Source organism: Gorilla gorilla, chromosome 12 (genome assembly GCF_029281585.2).
Source record: "Gorilla gorilla gorilla isolate KB3781 chromosome 12, NHGRI_mGorGor1-v2.1_pri, whole genome shotgun sequence".
In the NCBI taxonomy this organism is placed as follows: Eukaryota; Metazoa; Chordata; class Mammalia; order Primates; family Hominidae; genus Gorilla; species Gorilla gorilla.
Window position 1 is genome coordinate 52738971 of NC_073236.2, and position 16337 is coordinate 52755307.

A 16337-nucleotide genomic window follows, 5' to 3' on the forward strand; every position below is an offset into this window, starting at 1 on the left:
TTAGTCCATTATATTTCATGATTCTCAGTCTATGTCAAAAATATTTTCAACATCAGTGACTAGGTAGTACTTACAGTATATTACATAACATAATCTCCCCTAGAAATTGGAGTCTGATCTTTTTTTTAGGACACACAAAAAAAATCATAGCAAAATAATACATTTAACAGAAAGCTTCCCCCCATTTTCCCTAACAGATTCATCCGTAATCAATATAATGGAAAATTCTAAGACTTCTGACTCTTTTCAACATGAACTGGAGGATTATATTAGAAAGCAGAAAGCCAGAGGATTGCAACCAACGCTTTGCTTTACAAAGGTGACGGAGGACTCTGCGTGCCAAGAAAGGGGCCCCACTGAGCCTCGGGGGCCGGAGCAGCAGGGACTCCCCTTCTGGAGGCCCCACGTATTCCCCGCTTCCTTGGAAAGACTGAGGACCGTGGAAAGCCGGGTACCTCCCTGGCCTAAAATTCCTTATGCGCCACGAAGACTGGAATCTGTAAACCACGGTCAAAATAATCAGGACCATTTCTTCAAACACCGGTGGTTTCCAAGCCCATCTGGGCAGGGAGAGAACACAGGCGTCCGCGGGGCGCACGGCAGGGAAGGTTCCTGTTGCCTCTTCTGGGAGCCCCGCGGCAGCGCCCAGCAGGCGGACCGTGGGGACCGAGGCCTGAGGAGGAGGCACGGGGAGGTGGGAGGATGGAGAGCGGCCGGGGAGGAGCAAGCAGAGCCCAAGAGGAAGCACCGCGCGAAGGGAGACTCACACAAAGGGAACAGGGGCAGGAGAAAGGCCGAGGGGGCGCCAGGCAGTGCAGAGAGGCCCAGACGCAGCAAGAAGAATCACCAGGGTGGGGATGCCGCAAAAGAGGCGAGAAGGTCCGGGAGAGAGAAGAAGGGGTCAGGCAGGGAAGGCCCAGAGGAGAGGGACCTGTGGGATGAAGCCATCCTCGGCAGTTGTTACTGATGACTGCGGACTGGGGGCCCCAGTATTAAATCATTTGAATCCACTGGAAAGGATGGATTAGATAACACTGAAGCAGTTAAATGGCCACCTGCTTGGAAGAAAATAAAATCTAATCGTCACCTCACACTCTTATTCAAATATTAAAACCCAGATGGTTTACAGATATATGTGTAAAAACTAAAATATAAAAATATTCAAAGAAAATATGGGAAAAGTATTTTTAATCTTGAAGTATGGATGGCCTTCCTAAATAAGACACAAGCCAGAAACCATCAAAGAAAAATTAATAGATGTAACTGCCGAGATATTTTAAATTTGTGTAAAGTGGAAGATTTTGTTGTAAAATTTGTAAAATGGAAATTTAAAAAATAAAGCATTGTATGTGTGCATCGAACAGCTCTGAAAGATACACAGTGCACTGATAACTGTGGGTTCTGGGATCAGAGAACTGAGTGGGTGGGGAACAGGTTGCAGTTGACTAACTTCTTTCTTTTTTTTTCTTTTTGTTGTTGAGATGGCATTTTGCTCTGTCACCCAGGCTGGAGTGCAATGGTGCAATCTCGGCTCACTGCAACCCCCGCCTCCTGGGTTCAAGTGATTCTCCTGCCTCAGCCTCCTGAGTAGCTGGGATTACAGGTGCCCACCACCATGACCGGCAAATTTTTGTATTTGTAGTAGAGACGGGGTTTCACCATGTTGGTCAGGCTGGTCCCAAACTCCTGACCTCGGGATCCACCCGACTTGGTCTCCCAGAGCGCTGGGATTACAGGTGTGAGCCACTGCGCCCGGCTTTCTAATAAATACTTTTAAAGACAAGCAACAAGTTGGGGAAAATTTTATTTGCCTCACTGTGAATATCCCTGTGCAAGTTACGGAATTATTTGCCTCTGAGCTCCAAAGCAGTCTTTTTGCTCTGCAAAACAGGACCTTAAAGGACGCCTCTGGTTTGCCAGCTGGCTTGATGCTAGTCTCTGCCAGTAGAGGGCGCTGGAGGGTCATTGTGAAGTGGCAGGTGGAAAAAGGTGCTTTGCCTAAGTTGGCCCTTTTCTTTGGGGCGGGGGGGGCGGTGTCCATCCGTCCTCGTCCGTGTCCGTGTCCTATGTCCTCTAACAAATTTCTTTGTCCTTGGTGGACTGTGTGACCTGGTTTTCTCTGCAGAGGTCTGAATCTCAGTTGTGGGGGACAGACCCTCTTCCAAGTTTCTCAGTTCCTTGTTCACCACCCCTCCACCCCATAGATAGGGCTTGGAGGGCCGGCACACTACCACCTGCAGATCAAATCCAGCTTTTTTACTGCCTTCGATCTGAGAAGATTTTACATTGGAACCTCAACTAGGCAAAATGTTATCCCAGCAAAATGGATCCCATTCTTTTCATTAATAGGACGTTATTCCAAAACGTGTACTCATTATTTTATTTTGAATTTCATGTTTAAAAAAATGTGGACATTTGCTTCTGTGTTGTTATATGAGGACCTGCCTAATGTCTTTGATTGTGCCTCTTGCCTACAAAGCCTAAAATATTGCCTATCTGGCCCTTTACAGAAAAAGTTTGTCAGCCCCTGCCTTATAGTCCTCTTGAACCACTTACGATAGTTAACCGTCTTTTATCAGCTAAGAATTCTTGGCCTGGCGCAGTGGCTCACACCTGTAATCCCAACATTTTGGAAGGCCGAGGCAGGCGGATCACCTGAGGTCGGGAGTTAGAGACCAGCCTGGCCAACATGGTGAAACTCCGTCTATACTGAAAAAAAAAAAAAAAATTAGACGAGTGTGGTGGTGGGTGCCTGTAATCCTAGCTTCTCAGGAGGCTGAGGCAGGAGAATGGCTTGAACCCGGGAGGCAGAGGTTGCAGCGAGCCAAGATCGCGCCATTGCACTCCAGGCTGGGTGACACAGTGAGACTCCATCTCAAAAAAAAAAAAAAAAAAAAAAAAAAAAAAATTTTCCAGGCTGGGCACGGTGGCTCTTGCCTGTAATCCCAGTACTTTGGGAGGCCAAGGCGGGCAGATCACTTGAGGTCAGGAGTTCAAGACCAGCTTGGCCAACATGGTGAAATCCCATCTCTACTAAAAATACAAAAATCAGCCAGGCATGGTGGCACACGCCTGTAATCCCAGCTATTTGAGAGGCTGAGGCACGAGAATCACTTGAACCAGGGAAGCAGAGGTTGCAGTAAGCTGAGATCGCTCCACTGCACTCCAGCCTGGGTGACAGAGCAAGAATCTAACTCAAAAAAAAAAAAAAAGAATTCTGTTTGTTTGAGACAGGGTCTCCCTCTGTTGCCCAGGCTGGAGTGCAGTGTTGAAATCATAGTTCACTGCTGCCTCCAGCTCCTGGCCTCAAGTCATCCTCCCACCTCAGCCTCCCAGGTAGCTAGGACTACAGGTACAGACCATCACCCCCAACTAATTTTTAAACATTTTTTGTAAAGATGGGGGTGTCACCATGTTGCCCAGGCTGGTGCTGAACTCCTGGCCTCAAGCAATCCTCCTGCCTTGGCCTCCCAAAGTGCTGGGATTACAGGCATAAGGCTCCACACCCAACAACATTAATAATTCTTTTTTTTTTTTTTTTTGAGATGGAGTCTCGCTCTGTTGCCCAAGCTAAAGTACAGTGGAAAAAGGAGGGTCTGGAGGGAAGGATGGCTCCTCCCCTTGTCCAGGGAGCTGGGCAGGCATGTGTCTGGGCTGAGTTCTGGCTTCCTTGTCCCACAGGTGGCTCAAGCTGCCTGACCCGCTGACAGAGTTCTCTTCCTCCCAGGTAGGTGTCTAGAGCAGAATTGGCCAGTGTTGCTGCTAGTTCTGATTCAGGTAGAGCGGGACCCACCTCCTGGGTCCCCTGATTCACAGGATACAGATACAAGTGTCTGTGTACATTGGGTATAAGGTGACTAAACAGTGGCAGGATGCCTCTGCTTGGGTTGTCCTTAAGGCAGGAATGGTGAGAAGCAACCCTGGAGCTGGAATAAGGGGGTGGGGGGTAGGGAGATGCTCTGCCTGCCTTTTGGAAGTAGCCTCTGAGAACATAAAGGAAAACAAACTCTGTTTTTCCTGTACTCTCACAGCATGAAATATTTCTGTGACCTCAGATGTATGGGAGTTTTCCCCCACATGTCAATCCTCCAGGAGGTGACACCAGCTAAGTGTTCGCTAATTAAATTCAATTCTTTGGGGTTTTTCGTTTTTGTTTTTGTTTGTTTGTTTTTTTGAGACGGAGTCTTGCTCTCTCACTCAGGCTGGAGTGTAGTGGCGCAATCTCGGCTCACTGCAAGCTCCGCCTGCTGGGTTCATGCCATTCTCCTGCCTCAGCCTCCCGAGTAGCTGGGACTACAGGCGCCCGCCACCACGCCCAGCTGATTTTTTTGTATTTTTAGTAGAGACGGGGTTTCACCATGTTAGCCAGGATGGTCTCGATCTCCTGACCTTGTGATCCGCCCGCCTCGGCCTCCCAAAGAGCTGGGATTACAGGCTTGAGCCACCGCACCCGGCCTTGTTTGTTTGTTTGTTTTTGATACTGAGTCTCTCTCTATCGCCCAGGCTGGAGTGCAGTGGCACGATCTCAGCTCACTGCAACCTCCACCTCCTAGGTTCAAGTGATTGTCATGCCTCAGTCTCCCGAGTAGCTGGGATTACAGGTGCCTGCCACCATGCCTGGCTAATTTTTGTATTTTTAGTAGAGACGGGGTTTCACCATGTTGGCCAGGCTGGTCTTGAACTCCTGACCTCAAGTGATCCACCCACCTCGGCCTCCCAGAGTGCTGGGATTACAGGCATAAGCTATCGCGCCCAGCCTTAAATTCAATTCTGACACTACTTACCTGAGAAAGTGTCAGATCCCACAGGCTGAGGGCTCAGTCCCACAAGACTGTCTCCCATTTCTGATGCCAACCACAAGCCCCATGTCGTTTTACCTGTGCTTCTGACCAAGTGGTTAGAAATTGGAATTCTTAAGCCCACCTCCTTGGGTTTAATTAATTTGCTATAGTGGCTCACAGAATTCAAGGAAAAACTTACTTACATTTACTGCTTTATTATAAAGGATATTACAAAGGATATAGATGAAGAGATGCATGGGGTGGGGTTTGGGGGAAGAGGCTTGGAGCTTCCATACCCTCCCTGGCGTGCCACCTTCCAGGAACCTCCATGTGTTCAGCTGTCCAGAAGCTCTCCAAGCCCTGTCCTTTTGGGGTTTTTTGTTTTGTTTTGTTTTGTTTGGAGTCTCGCTCTGTTGCCCAGGCTGGAGTGCAGTGGTGCCTTCTTGGCTCACCACAACCACTGCCTCCCAGGTTCAAGCAATTCTCGTGCCTCAGCCTCCCTAGTAGCTGGGACTACAGGCACACTCCACCACGCCAGGCTAATTTTTGTGTTTTTAATAGAGATGGGGTTTCACTATGTTGGCCACGCTGGTCTCAAGCTCCTGACCTTGTGATCCGCCCACTTCAGCCTCCCAAAGTGCTGGGATTACAGGCGTGAGCCACCGCACCTGCTTTTGGGTTTTTATGGAGGCTTCACTACTTAGGCGTGATTGATTAGATCATTGGCCATTTGGTGATCAACTCAACCTTCTGCCCCTCCCCCTCCCTAGAGGTTGGAGGGTGGGGCTTACATTTTTAGTCCCCACCCTCTCATCCTGTCTTGGTCTTTCTGTGACCAGCACCATTCAGAAGCTATCCAGGACCCCCAGTCATCAGTCAACTTAGTAGCATACAAAAAGACTTATCACTTTGGAGATTCCAAAGATTTTCGAAGCTATATCTCAGGAAACAGGATGAAGACCAAATATATATTTCCCAAATCATACCCCCTTAACTTCCCACCACCAAGTGGCTGATTCGCCCTCGAACCTGAAAAGCTCAGAACTGGTCATTTCCCCAATAGGTGACCAGGCCTGCCAGCCCCAGGGCTCTGACCCAATGAGCTTTGTAACATCCTAAGTGGAAGCTAGTCCACGCCATTCAAAGGTTTATTAATACTTGTGGATCATTCTAGAACTGAAGGTCCCTCTGAAGAATCAACACTCTAGGTTGCAGGGTCCTAAGGAAAAGAGACTAGAAGGAGTAGCCACATGCAAAATTTCACCCTGGTGCAGTTTTATTCATGGTTCAAGCAAAAACTCAGAGTGGTTTTGTTATCAGGGTAAACAAACTTGTAATTTTACTTTCCCCAGTGTTAGGAAAGCTCCTTCTGCACTGTGAATGCTGAGCCATGAGTATGAATTAGGGTGTGAACTTGTAGGACATTAAATAGACATGCAAACTTGTGTGTCATGCAAACATGCAACAATGTGTGTGCAAACACATTGACGTGCAGCTCCCATTCACAATCACAGACATGAACACTGGGAAATAAAAGTAAATTACTAAGCCCCCCAACCAACTGAACAGATCCCATCTTGGCCAAGGGGACCCCAGAGAAAACATAAAAACTAAGTTTCTAGCCATGACAGGATGGGACTTTAGACATACCTCATTGTACTACCCCGCCCCACCTCGCTAACTGCCACTAGGCTTTCTTCCCTAAGGGTTAAACAAAAACCGGAAACCAGAAAAAAGATCCTCTGGCTAGGCTCAGTGGCTCATGCCTGTAATCCCAGCACTTGGAGAGGCTGAGACAGGGAAGCATTGCTTGAGTCCAGGAGTTTGAAATCAGCCTGGGCAACATAGTGAGACCCCATCTCTACAAAAAAAATTTAAAAAAATTAGCCGGGCAAGGCGAGGCACATGGCTCATGCCTGTAATCCCAGCACTTTGGGAGGCTGAGGCAGGTGGATCACCTGAGGTCAGGAGTGTGAGACCAGCCTGACCAATATTATGAAACCCCGTCTCTACTAAAAATACAAAAATTAGCCAGGCATGGTGGCATGTGCCTGTAGTCCCAGCTACTCAGGAGGCTGAGACAGGAGAATCACTAGAACCCAGGAGTCAGAGGTTGCAGTGAGCCAAGATCACGCCATTGCACTCCAGCCTGGGCAACAAGAACAAAACTCCGTCTCAAAAAAAAAATTAGCTGGGCATGATGGTACATGCCTGTAGTCTCAGCTACTCGAGACGTCGAGGTGGGAGGATTGCTTGAGCTGGGGAGATAGAGGCCGAGGCTGCAGAGCTGTCATTGCACCACTGCACTCCAGCCTGGGCAACAAAAAGAGACTCTGTACCGCCCCCCATCCCCCACCAAAAAAAAAAATGTGCTCCACTGCTAACTTCAACCAACCATGTGACTGGTTCTCCATTTTGTAATTTCAACACTGACCAACGTTCCTTCCTGATAAGAAACCACTGCCCACAGGAGTGGTTCTGGCCAGTCTACAGAGGTTGCACACAGAGGGCCTTCATGTCCTCTGCTTCACCTTTTGATGTATAGGGCCTAATTGTAATACATTAGGTTAACCATCTGTGACAGTTAATATTAGGTGTCAACTTGATTGGATTGAAGGATGCCTAGATGGCTGGTAAAGTCTTGTTTCTCACTGTGTCTATGTTGCCAGAGGAGATTGACATTTGAGAAAGTGGACTGGGAGAGGAAGACCAACCCTTAATGTGGGTGGGCACCATTCAATCGGCTGCCATCTCGGCTAGAAGGAAGCAGGTGGAAGAAGGTGGGCTAAGCTGGCTTGCTGCGCCTTCTGGCTTTCACCTTCCTCCCAGGCTGGATGCTTCCTTCCACTCCTCCTGCCCTTGGACATCAGACTCCAGGTTCCTCGGCCTTTGGACTCTTGGGCTTACGTGAGTGGTTTGCTGGGGGCTCTTGGGCCTTTGGCCATAGACTGAAAACTGCACTGTTGGCTGCCCTGCTTTTGAGGCTTTTGGACTGGGACTGAGCCACTACTGGCTTCCTTCTTCCTTAGCTTGCAGACGGCCTATCACGGGACTTCACCTTGTGATCATGTGAGCCAGTTCCCCCTGATAAACTTCCTTTCATATATACATATATCCTATTAGTTCTGTCCGTCTGGAAAGCCCTGACTAATACAACATCTAAAGTTGAACATAGGATGCATGTTGCATTCATTAGCCTACTATGCCTGTGCTTCCTTTTCATGAATATTCATAGCTCCTCTTATAACCTGTTGAATATATATACATGGCCAACCCACTCAGAGTAAATTGCTGTTTCCTTAACCCCTCCCTTGAAGGGCTGCTGGCTACAGTCCATGCTTCCTGACCTGTCAGAATGGCCACCTGCAGCCTGCAACCCTTTATGAGAAATAAAGCTCTCTTTTCTAAACTTATGAACCTTGTCATTTGTCAGGTGACAACATAGTGATACACATACACACACAGCAACCTCTAGTCCATCAACCTGAAATAATCAAAGGGATTAGAATAGAACTTTGAAGGGCTTATTTAAGCACGAAGTTTGAGGACATCTACCTGGGAAATCAGGACAAAATATCAACATAAACAGGAATTTGGAAGAAGTTGATTCCAACCCTCATGGGTGACTTTGAGGGGCTCAAAACTTCAGTGGAGGAAGTCACTGCAGATGTGGTGGAAATAGCAAGAGAATTAGAATTAGAAGTAGAGCCTGAAGATGTGACTAAATTGCCAAGATCTTATGATTAAACCTGAACAGAATTGCCAAACTTGAACAGAATTGCCAAAATCTTATGATCAAACTTGAAGAGTTGCTTCTTCTGGATGAGCAAAGAAAGTGGGAACATACAGAAAACAAATATTAAATGGCAGATTTAAATCCCACTAGGCCACTAATTAAATACAATGGTCTAACACAAGTAACAGAGACTAGCAGAAGAGATTAGAAAGTACAGCCCAACTATATATGTTGGTTATAAGAAGTGTTCTTCAAATATAATGACATAGGTAAGTTAAAGGATGGAAAGAAGATATATTATGCAAACAGTAATCAAAAGATAGCTGGAGTCGCTATAAAGTGGGGAAAAAAAATGACCAGGAACAAAGAGAGACTTTAAAAGGCCATATCACCAAGAAGGCACCCTTGAGTATTTTATAAATGTCAGTTCATTCCATTTGGTTGATACTGTTGTTCATGTCCTCTCCATCCTTGGCAATTTCTTTTCTCTTCTTTTTTTTGATACAGTATCTCGCTCTGTTACGCAGGCTGGAGTGCAGTGGTGGCATCACAGCTCACTGCACCCATGACCTCCTGACTCAAGCGATCCTCCCACCTCAGCCTCCCAAAGTGCTGGGATATTACAGACATGAGCCACCACATCCAGCCTGGCAAACTTTTTATGTAGGAGTTCAGACAAGTATCTTAGCCTCTATGGGCCGCATGCAGTCTCTATTACATATTTGTCTTCTGTTTTTTTTTTTCCTTAACCATTTAAGTACATAAAACCTATTCTTAGCTCACAGACTGTACAAAAATGGGATACAAGCCAGATTTGGTCATGGAACATGGTTTGCTGACCAAGGATCTAAATAGATGCAGAGAAATCATTTGATAAAATCAAATATCTGTAATTAAAAAAAATCCTCCGCATCTAGAAATAGAAGGGGACTTCCTCAAATAGACGAGGGACATTCAAAATTTTCACTGTGCCTCCTGATGAGGAGGAAGGGATGGCCATGACTTTTTTCATGGTGTTTGTAAAGAGTAGGGCAGATATAGTGAAAAGTTTCTGTCCTGGTTGGTCATTCTTTTCCCAACACTTTGGCTGGAAAGAGTAAGATTTTCTTAGGGCGTGTTTTGTCTGTGAACGTTGGCATGTCTGTGTTATAGGCACTTTGAAAGCCTGAGGCCTGGTTATGTAAGGAGTCAAAAAAACCAGAAACCTAGGGAATTCATCATTAGGTCATTCCTGGGTCTCAGGTTACTAGCCAGTTTGTCTTCTTTTCTTCACTTTTTCAGAATCTTCTGTTAGTTGCATTATAAATTTTATTCAGTTTTTTTTTCTTTTTGATGATTAATGAGGGAATAGCATGGTATGTGCTTATTCCATCTTTTCGTAAATTAGGGGTTTGAGATAGCTTTTAAAAAATTATGCATAATTAGTTCTCACTGTTATTTTTGTTTTTTAAGCCTAAGGATTTTATTGGGGCAACTTCTGTTATTTTGTTAGCTGTTGAGTAGTGTGTTAACATGAATATGTACATTGTTAAGATCTCATTTTAGTTCTGAGCATCTCGTTTTTAGTCTTATCAAGTTTTCAGCCTGTACAGATGTGAATTTCTGTTTTTGCTAAGTACCCTACAGATAGCCAAAATAAGGAGTGGTTAGCACGGATTGTCAACTCATTCTTTTTTTTTTTTTTTTTGAGACAGAGTTTTGTTCTTGTTGCCCGGGCTGGAGTGCAGTGGCGCGATCTCGGCTCACTGCAAGTTCCGCCTGCCGGGTTCACACCATTCTCCTGCCTCAGCCTCAGAGTAGCTGGGACTACAGGTGCCCGCCACCACGCCCGGCTAATTTTTTTTTTTTAATTTTTAGTAGAGATGGGGTTTCACTGTGTTAGGCAGGATGCTCTTGAACTCCTGACCTTGTGATCCGCCTGCCTCGGCCTCCCAAAGTGTTAGGATTACAGGCGTGAGCCACCGCACCCGGCCGCTGTTCTTACTGTCTTTATGACCAATAAGGTAGAAGAGTACATGGTGTACAGATTTTTATATAATGTGTTGACTATATTAACATTCCTCTCCTTGCCTTCCAAAAAAGTCTTCAGTAATGAAGAGAAGGAATCCAACCAAGAGAAATTATACCAAGGTATGAGAGGTCTAGGTGGGCAGATGGCTTCAGCCCAGAAGTTCAAGACCAGCCTGGATAACATGGTGAAACCCTGTCTCTACCAAAAAATACAAAATTAACCAGGCATAGTGGCATGTGCCTGTAGTTCCAGCTACTCAGGAGGCTGAAGTGGGAGGATCACTTGAGCCTGGTAGGTTGAGGCTGCAGTGAGCTGAGATCATGCCACTGTACTCCAGCCACAGGGAAAGAGTGAGATCTTATCTCAAAAAAAAAAAAAAAAAGAAATTATACCAACATATTTGCAGTTGGATAGTGGAATTGGATAGATTATTGACATTTGAATTGTTTCTTTGCTGTGTTTGGTGAGCATAAACTTAGAAATATCAAAAGAAATATATGCTTATATTCCTTAACATTTTATTTAAGGATGTGATGCATTAAAGGCAGTATTTTTTTTTTCACATGTTTTTATTGCTTAAAGGTGGGAAAGGTTTTTATTCCTGGACTGCCAGCTCCCTCTCTGACGATTTCCAACACAATGCCTCGGCCCAGTACTCCACTTGATGGCGTTTGTACTCCAAAGCCTCTTAGTAAACTCCTTGGATCATTGGACGAGGTAAGAAAAGGGCTAGGTGTTGCCGAAAAGTTAACATTTTTAAAAGAAGTTTGGTTAAACATTAGTTCTTTCCATGGTTAACTTAATTTTAGTTTCTACTTGCAGAATAAATGTTTTCAAACAGAAGTGATTCAGTTAACATACACTGACCTCCCTTGTGATGTATGTGATACTTTTTGAAGGTGCTGGAGAGATGGAAATGATACACTCTTTTCCATCTAGGGATCTCACAATTGTGTGGAGTTGATGTACTGTCTGCATAAGAAATTAGAATTTAAGAAAGACTCATGACTCAGTAATGTGGAAAAGAGAGTACCATCGTTGATTGACTGATGGGAAGATAACATCCAATGGGAGGACATGGCAAAATCAAAGCCTCATCTCTGAGAGACACGTCAGTCTTCGTTTGAACCTTGGGGATGAGTAGGATATCTGTAGGTAGAAAGGAGCATTCAGGGCAAGGAGAAACCACACAGGCACAGGCAGGAAGGCCAGATAATGCGGAACATTTTTTAATGGATATTTGTATCTTCATCTCCTAGTCATAAGGACTCAATAAATCTGTAGAATAAATACTTATAAAAGTACAAGTAGTCTGTAGGGTGAGGCAGGATAGGGTTTGGATAACAATAATAACCTTTTTTGAGCATTTTCTATGTGCTAGGCATTGTTCTCAGTGCTTTATTAGTATTAATTATTTCCTTAGAACAGCTTTATTGAGAAGATAGTACTATGATTCTTTTTTTTACAAATGAGATAGAGGTTACAAATGAAATAAACCTACTAAGTGGTAGAACTGGGATTTACACTCTTACTAATGTGCTCTTAAAGGGAGAAAGGATGAAAAGGTGGTTTTCTTCTGAATGCAATTGACAGGGCATTACAGGATTTTGAGAAAGGAGTTATGAGGTTTTGGATCTGTTTTGTAAATAGGTGTATTTTGGGATTAAAGATAAGGAGACCAGTTAGCCTCCAAGTGAGGTTGTCTGTGTCAGTTTAAGAAGTATGAAGAGGGTCTGAGCTAGGGCAGTATATGTGTGGAAAGGAGGGATTAATATGAGAGGCCTTGAGAGGTGGAAATGAGTTTGTCAGCTGATTGGTTTTGTGCTGCTGGGCTGGGGAAAGGTGATGTGGAACGAGGCTCCGAATTCTCTGAACGACCTGGGAAGGTACCCGGATTTACCAAGTTAGGAAGCCTGGAGAAAAGTGGTTTGTATTTAAAGGACATGTGAGCGTGGATGTTTAGGGACGGTTCAAAGGGAAGGTTAGTGCTATCTGCTGTATTTGATAATGTCTATGTCTTCATTATATTTTTAAACATGTGCCACATTGAATTTTTTTTCCTTCAAACCAGCACATTTGCAGAACATTGAAAGGGGGAACTGGAGAAGTGTCAGAGTGTTTTGTGTGATTTGGAAGAATTTCTTTTATAATGGAAAATGGTTTCCAACTTTTTTAGAATTCTATAAGCCTGGTAATAGTGCCTTTCTGATAGGTGTAAGGTCATGGAAATGATAGTCTAACACATTGGCTGATGGCTTTTCCACTTCTCTGGAAGATTTTGCTAGTAGACTTAGAGCCAGGACCAGTGGAACTGAATTTTTCCTGGTGACTTTTAGAGTAGAATCTGGAATAGAATAAATACATCTTAGTCTTGATTGTCAGTGTTGACAAGATATTCACTTAGAGATATATAAATTGAATTAAAGGAATCAAAAAAGGATCAGTGGGCATGACTAGAGATTAAGATTGGAAGCATCTGCATGTAGATAGTAACTAAGACCATTTAAATTTTTTGTTTGCATATCTGCAGTTAAGCAAATAAATGCTGTTCCTGTATTTTTGAATAAATAATTGCCTATAGGGGAAATACCACTAAATACTGGTCTCATTTGTTGGCTTTTTCATTACTGTCCTTTCTTCCTGGGCTCTTAGTTCCTCAGCTGCCTCAAATCACAGTTTAGTCTTTTTTTTTTTTTTTTTTTTTTGAGATGGAGTCTTGCCCTGTCATCCAGGCTGGAGTACAGTGGGGCAATCTCACCGTACTGCAACCTCCACCTCCTGGGTTCAAGCGATTCTCCTGCCTCAGCCTCCCAAATAGCTGGGACTACAGGCACCCACCACCACACCTGGCTAATTTTTGTATTTTTAGTAGAGATGGGGTTTCACCATGTTGGCCAGGCTGGTCTTGAACTCTTGACCTCAAGTGATCCGCCCACCTCAGCCTCCCAAAGTGCTGGGATTATAGGCATGAGCCACCGCGTGCCCCGGCTCACAGTTTAGTCTTTAGCCCTGTAAGGTTGCTAACAGTGCTGCTGGCTTCCCTCCCTCTTAGCTATGACTTTCCTTGCATATTGTCAGCCTTTCCATATGTTCCTCTTACCAGCAAAATTTGCAGATGGCCAGAGCAGAAAAAGCAAGGTTCTCCAAGAACGTTGGCCCCCTTCCCTGCAGTTGCCTTCCCTCCTAGATCTTGGTCCCTCAAGTCCAGGTTGCTTCCACAGCTTTTCCACAGCCACCAATCAGATGTTTTCCTTTTACCTACCTTTTCTAGTTGTTTTCTGTGAGGACCTTGGTTTGCTGGTACTTCACTGTATCTGGAACAAAATGTTTTAAAGAGCCTGGGTCTTGCCGTGTCATCCAGGCTGGAGGGCAGTGACTATTCACAGGCTCACTACAGCCTCAAATTCCTAGGCTTAAGTGATTCTCCTGTCTCAGTCTTCTGAGTAGCTGGGACTATACAGGTGTGCACCACCATGCTTGGCTTGGAGCAGAATGTTTTTGAATCATTACATATTATTGTTTGTTAGACCATATGCAAAAAAGAAATAGTTAAATTTCCTTGTCCTTAATTTCTCAGAAAACAATTCATTTGTGTTGTATTTATGACTTTTTACAGGTTGTTCTGTTGTCCCCAGTTCCAGAACTGAGGGATTCTTCAAAACTTCACGATTCTCTCTATAATGAGGATTGTACTTTCCAACAGCTTGGAACTTACATTCATTCTATCAGAGATCCTGTCCATAACAGAGTCACCCTAGTAAGTATAAACATTTGGTAGCTTTCCAAGAAGTGGGCTGGCATTTCAAATTTGACAGAATACAGAATTTTGTCTGAAAAATGACAACAAACATTTCTCATGATTTAAAAAAATCTATTGTGTCATTTTTTGGCACTGTTTCACTTTTTACTATACAGTAATTCTGCTTGTTTTCTACAGTTTCTGTATTATTAAAAACTTAGTGAAAACAAAAGCTTGTTGAGTCAGTTGAATTGTATATTGATGTGATTTTTTGTCTTCTCATTAAAAGTAAATGTCCTTTTGATGATGCTGACTCACTGTATAAAGATTAGACACTTTTTATTAAAAGAAGCATTTTGGAAAACATTTTGCAAATAATTACATTTAAAGTTTCTGAAATTTGGAAGTGTTCATTTCTGTTTGAAAATTGTTTTTCATTTATTTTATTGCTTTGATGGGCAAAGTCTTGTACCAGCTATTTTTAAGACATTGAAAGACTTAGAATGCACAGATTTTATTTACTTTCTCATTTGTTTCCATCTAGGAACTGAGTAATGGCTCCATGGTTAGGATCACTGTTCCTGAAATTGCCACCTCTGAGTTAGGTATGATTGAGAAGTTTCATTTATAAGACATGAAGTAATTGTGATTTACATTAATAATTGGGGTTTTAAACATTATTTTGCCATTTTTGATGCCACTGGATCAAGTTCTTAGCTTTGTAGAGAAGCTTTAAAGAGCTAGGGAGTGCTTTGTGATGTCCACTCTATGTGTGCTCTAAGGCTGGAGTACAGGTGAAGGATGTGCTATTTCTGTTCTCTGAGGTTCTTCTGTTGGGGAATATTGTGCAGTATAACAATATATGGACATGCCTGCTGGGCATGGTAGCTCACACCTGTAATCCCAACATTTTGTGAGACTGAGGCAGGTGGATCGCTTGAGGTCGGTAGTTCGAGACCAGCCTGGCCAACATGGTGAAACGCTTTCTCTACTAAAAATACAAAAATCAGCGGGGTGTGGTGGTGCAGTTCTGTAATCTCAGCTACTTGGGAGTCTGAGGTAGGAGAATCGCTTGAACCCAGAATGCGGAGGTTGCAGTGAGCCGAGATCCTGCCACTGCACTCCAGCCTAGGTGATAGAGTGAGACTCGGTCCCCCAAAAAAAAAAAAAAAAATATATATATATATTTATATGTATATATATGGACATGCCTCTTGCAAGAACATCTGGGAAACTGGAAGCCTAAGCAACTAAGATAATTCTTGGCATATTTAATGTTTTTTTCTGTAATGTATTAATGATGTTTTTAATTTTAAAATAAATATCTCAATTTTCAGATAAATTGTGAAAGTAACCTAATTGCCTTAATTGAATAAAACTTAATATTATTGTCAAAATACAATCAGAATTATCTTAATAAATATTGGATTCTGCTTGAATTATTCCTGAGATGCAACTTCAAAAATGCTAGAGGAGAATATTTCTGAACATAGCATAGTAAACAAAATGTTAGAATTGAAGGGATTTGCCAACAAACGTAGGTTAAGAAAAGAATGCCTGTATGATATAAGGAAGTTCATGACATATCTTGGTTTCAAATCTAACTGCCAAAGCAGGACATTGCCAGATTGTAGACAAGAATGACTTTTTCATTTTAGGAATCTTCACTGCTGGTAAATGGTATTCCAAGTTGCTATAGAGATTCCTTGCCTTCTAAAAGGTATTTCGTAATCACAAGGCCAGGTACCTAGAAGTATTATAAGCCTAAGCAAAATATATAAAAACAAATAATAATGGAAGAAATTAAATAAATAAAAACAAAAAATCATACCCCTTTATAGCCAAATAGAAGCCCCATAGTTTATGCACATAAGTTTATGTACTTTACCTGCAAAGGGTTCTCACACACTCATGCAGCATTGGGTTTACACTTATTTTGGATTCAGCTATGACATACTTGGTTATTTGGTATTTTAATATTATTTGCTTCCAACCTGTGCTGTGTGAGTTTGCATATTGCAAACTGATGGGATAGAGGATATGTTGATGAGGGTGGGCCCAGTGGCATGA

General features: G+C 43.4%; 1 protein-coding gene across 1 annotated transcript; it reads left to right on the forward strand.

The window, feature by feature from the left end:
* Positions 1 to 10608: 10608 nt before the first annotated feature.
* LOC134756741 (anaphase-promoting complex subunit 1-like) lies at positions 10609 to 14898 on the forward strand. The gene is made up of 4 exons (XM_063695472.1): positions 10609 to 10647; positions 11111 to 11245; positions 14145 to 14285; positions 14812 to 14898. The coding sequence occupies exons 1-4, from the start codon at positions 10609 to 10611 to the stop codon at positions 14896 to 14898; spliced, it is 402 nt and encodes a 133-aa protein (XP_063551542.1).
* Positions 14899 to 16337: the final 1439 nt, after the last annotated feature.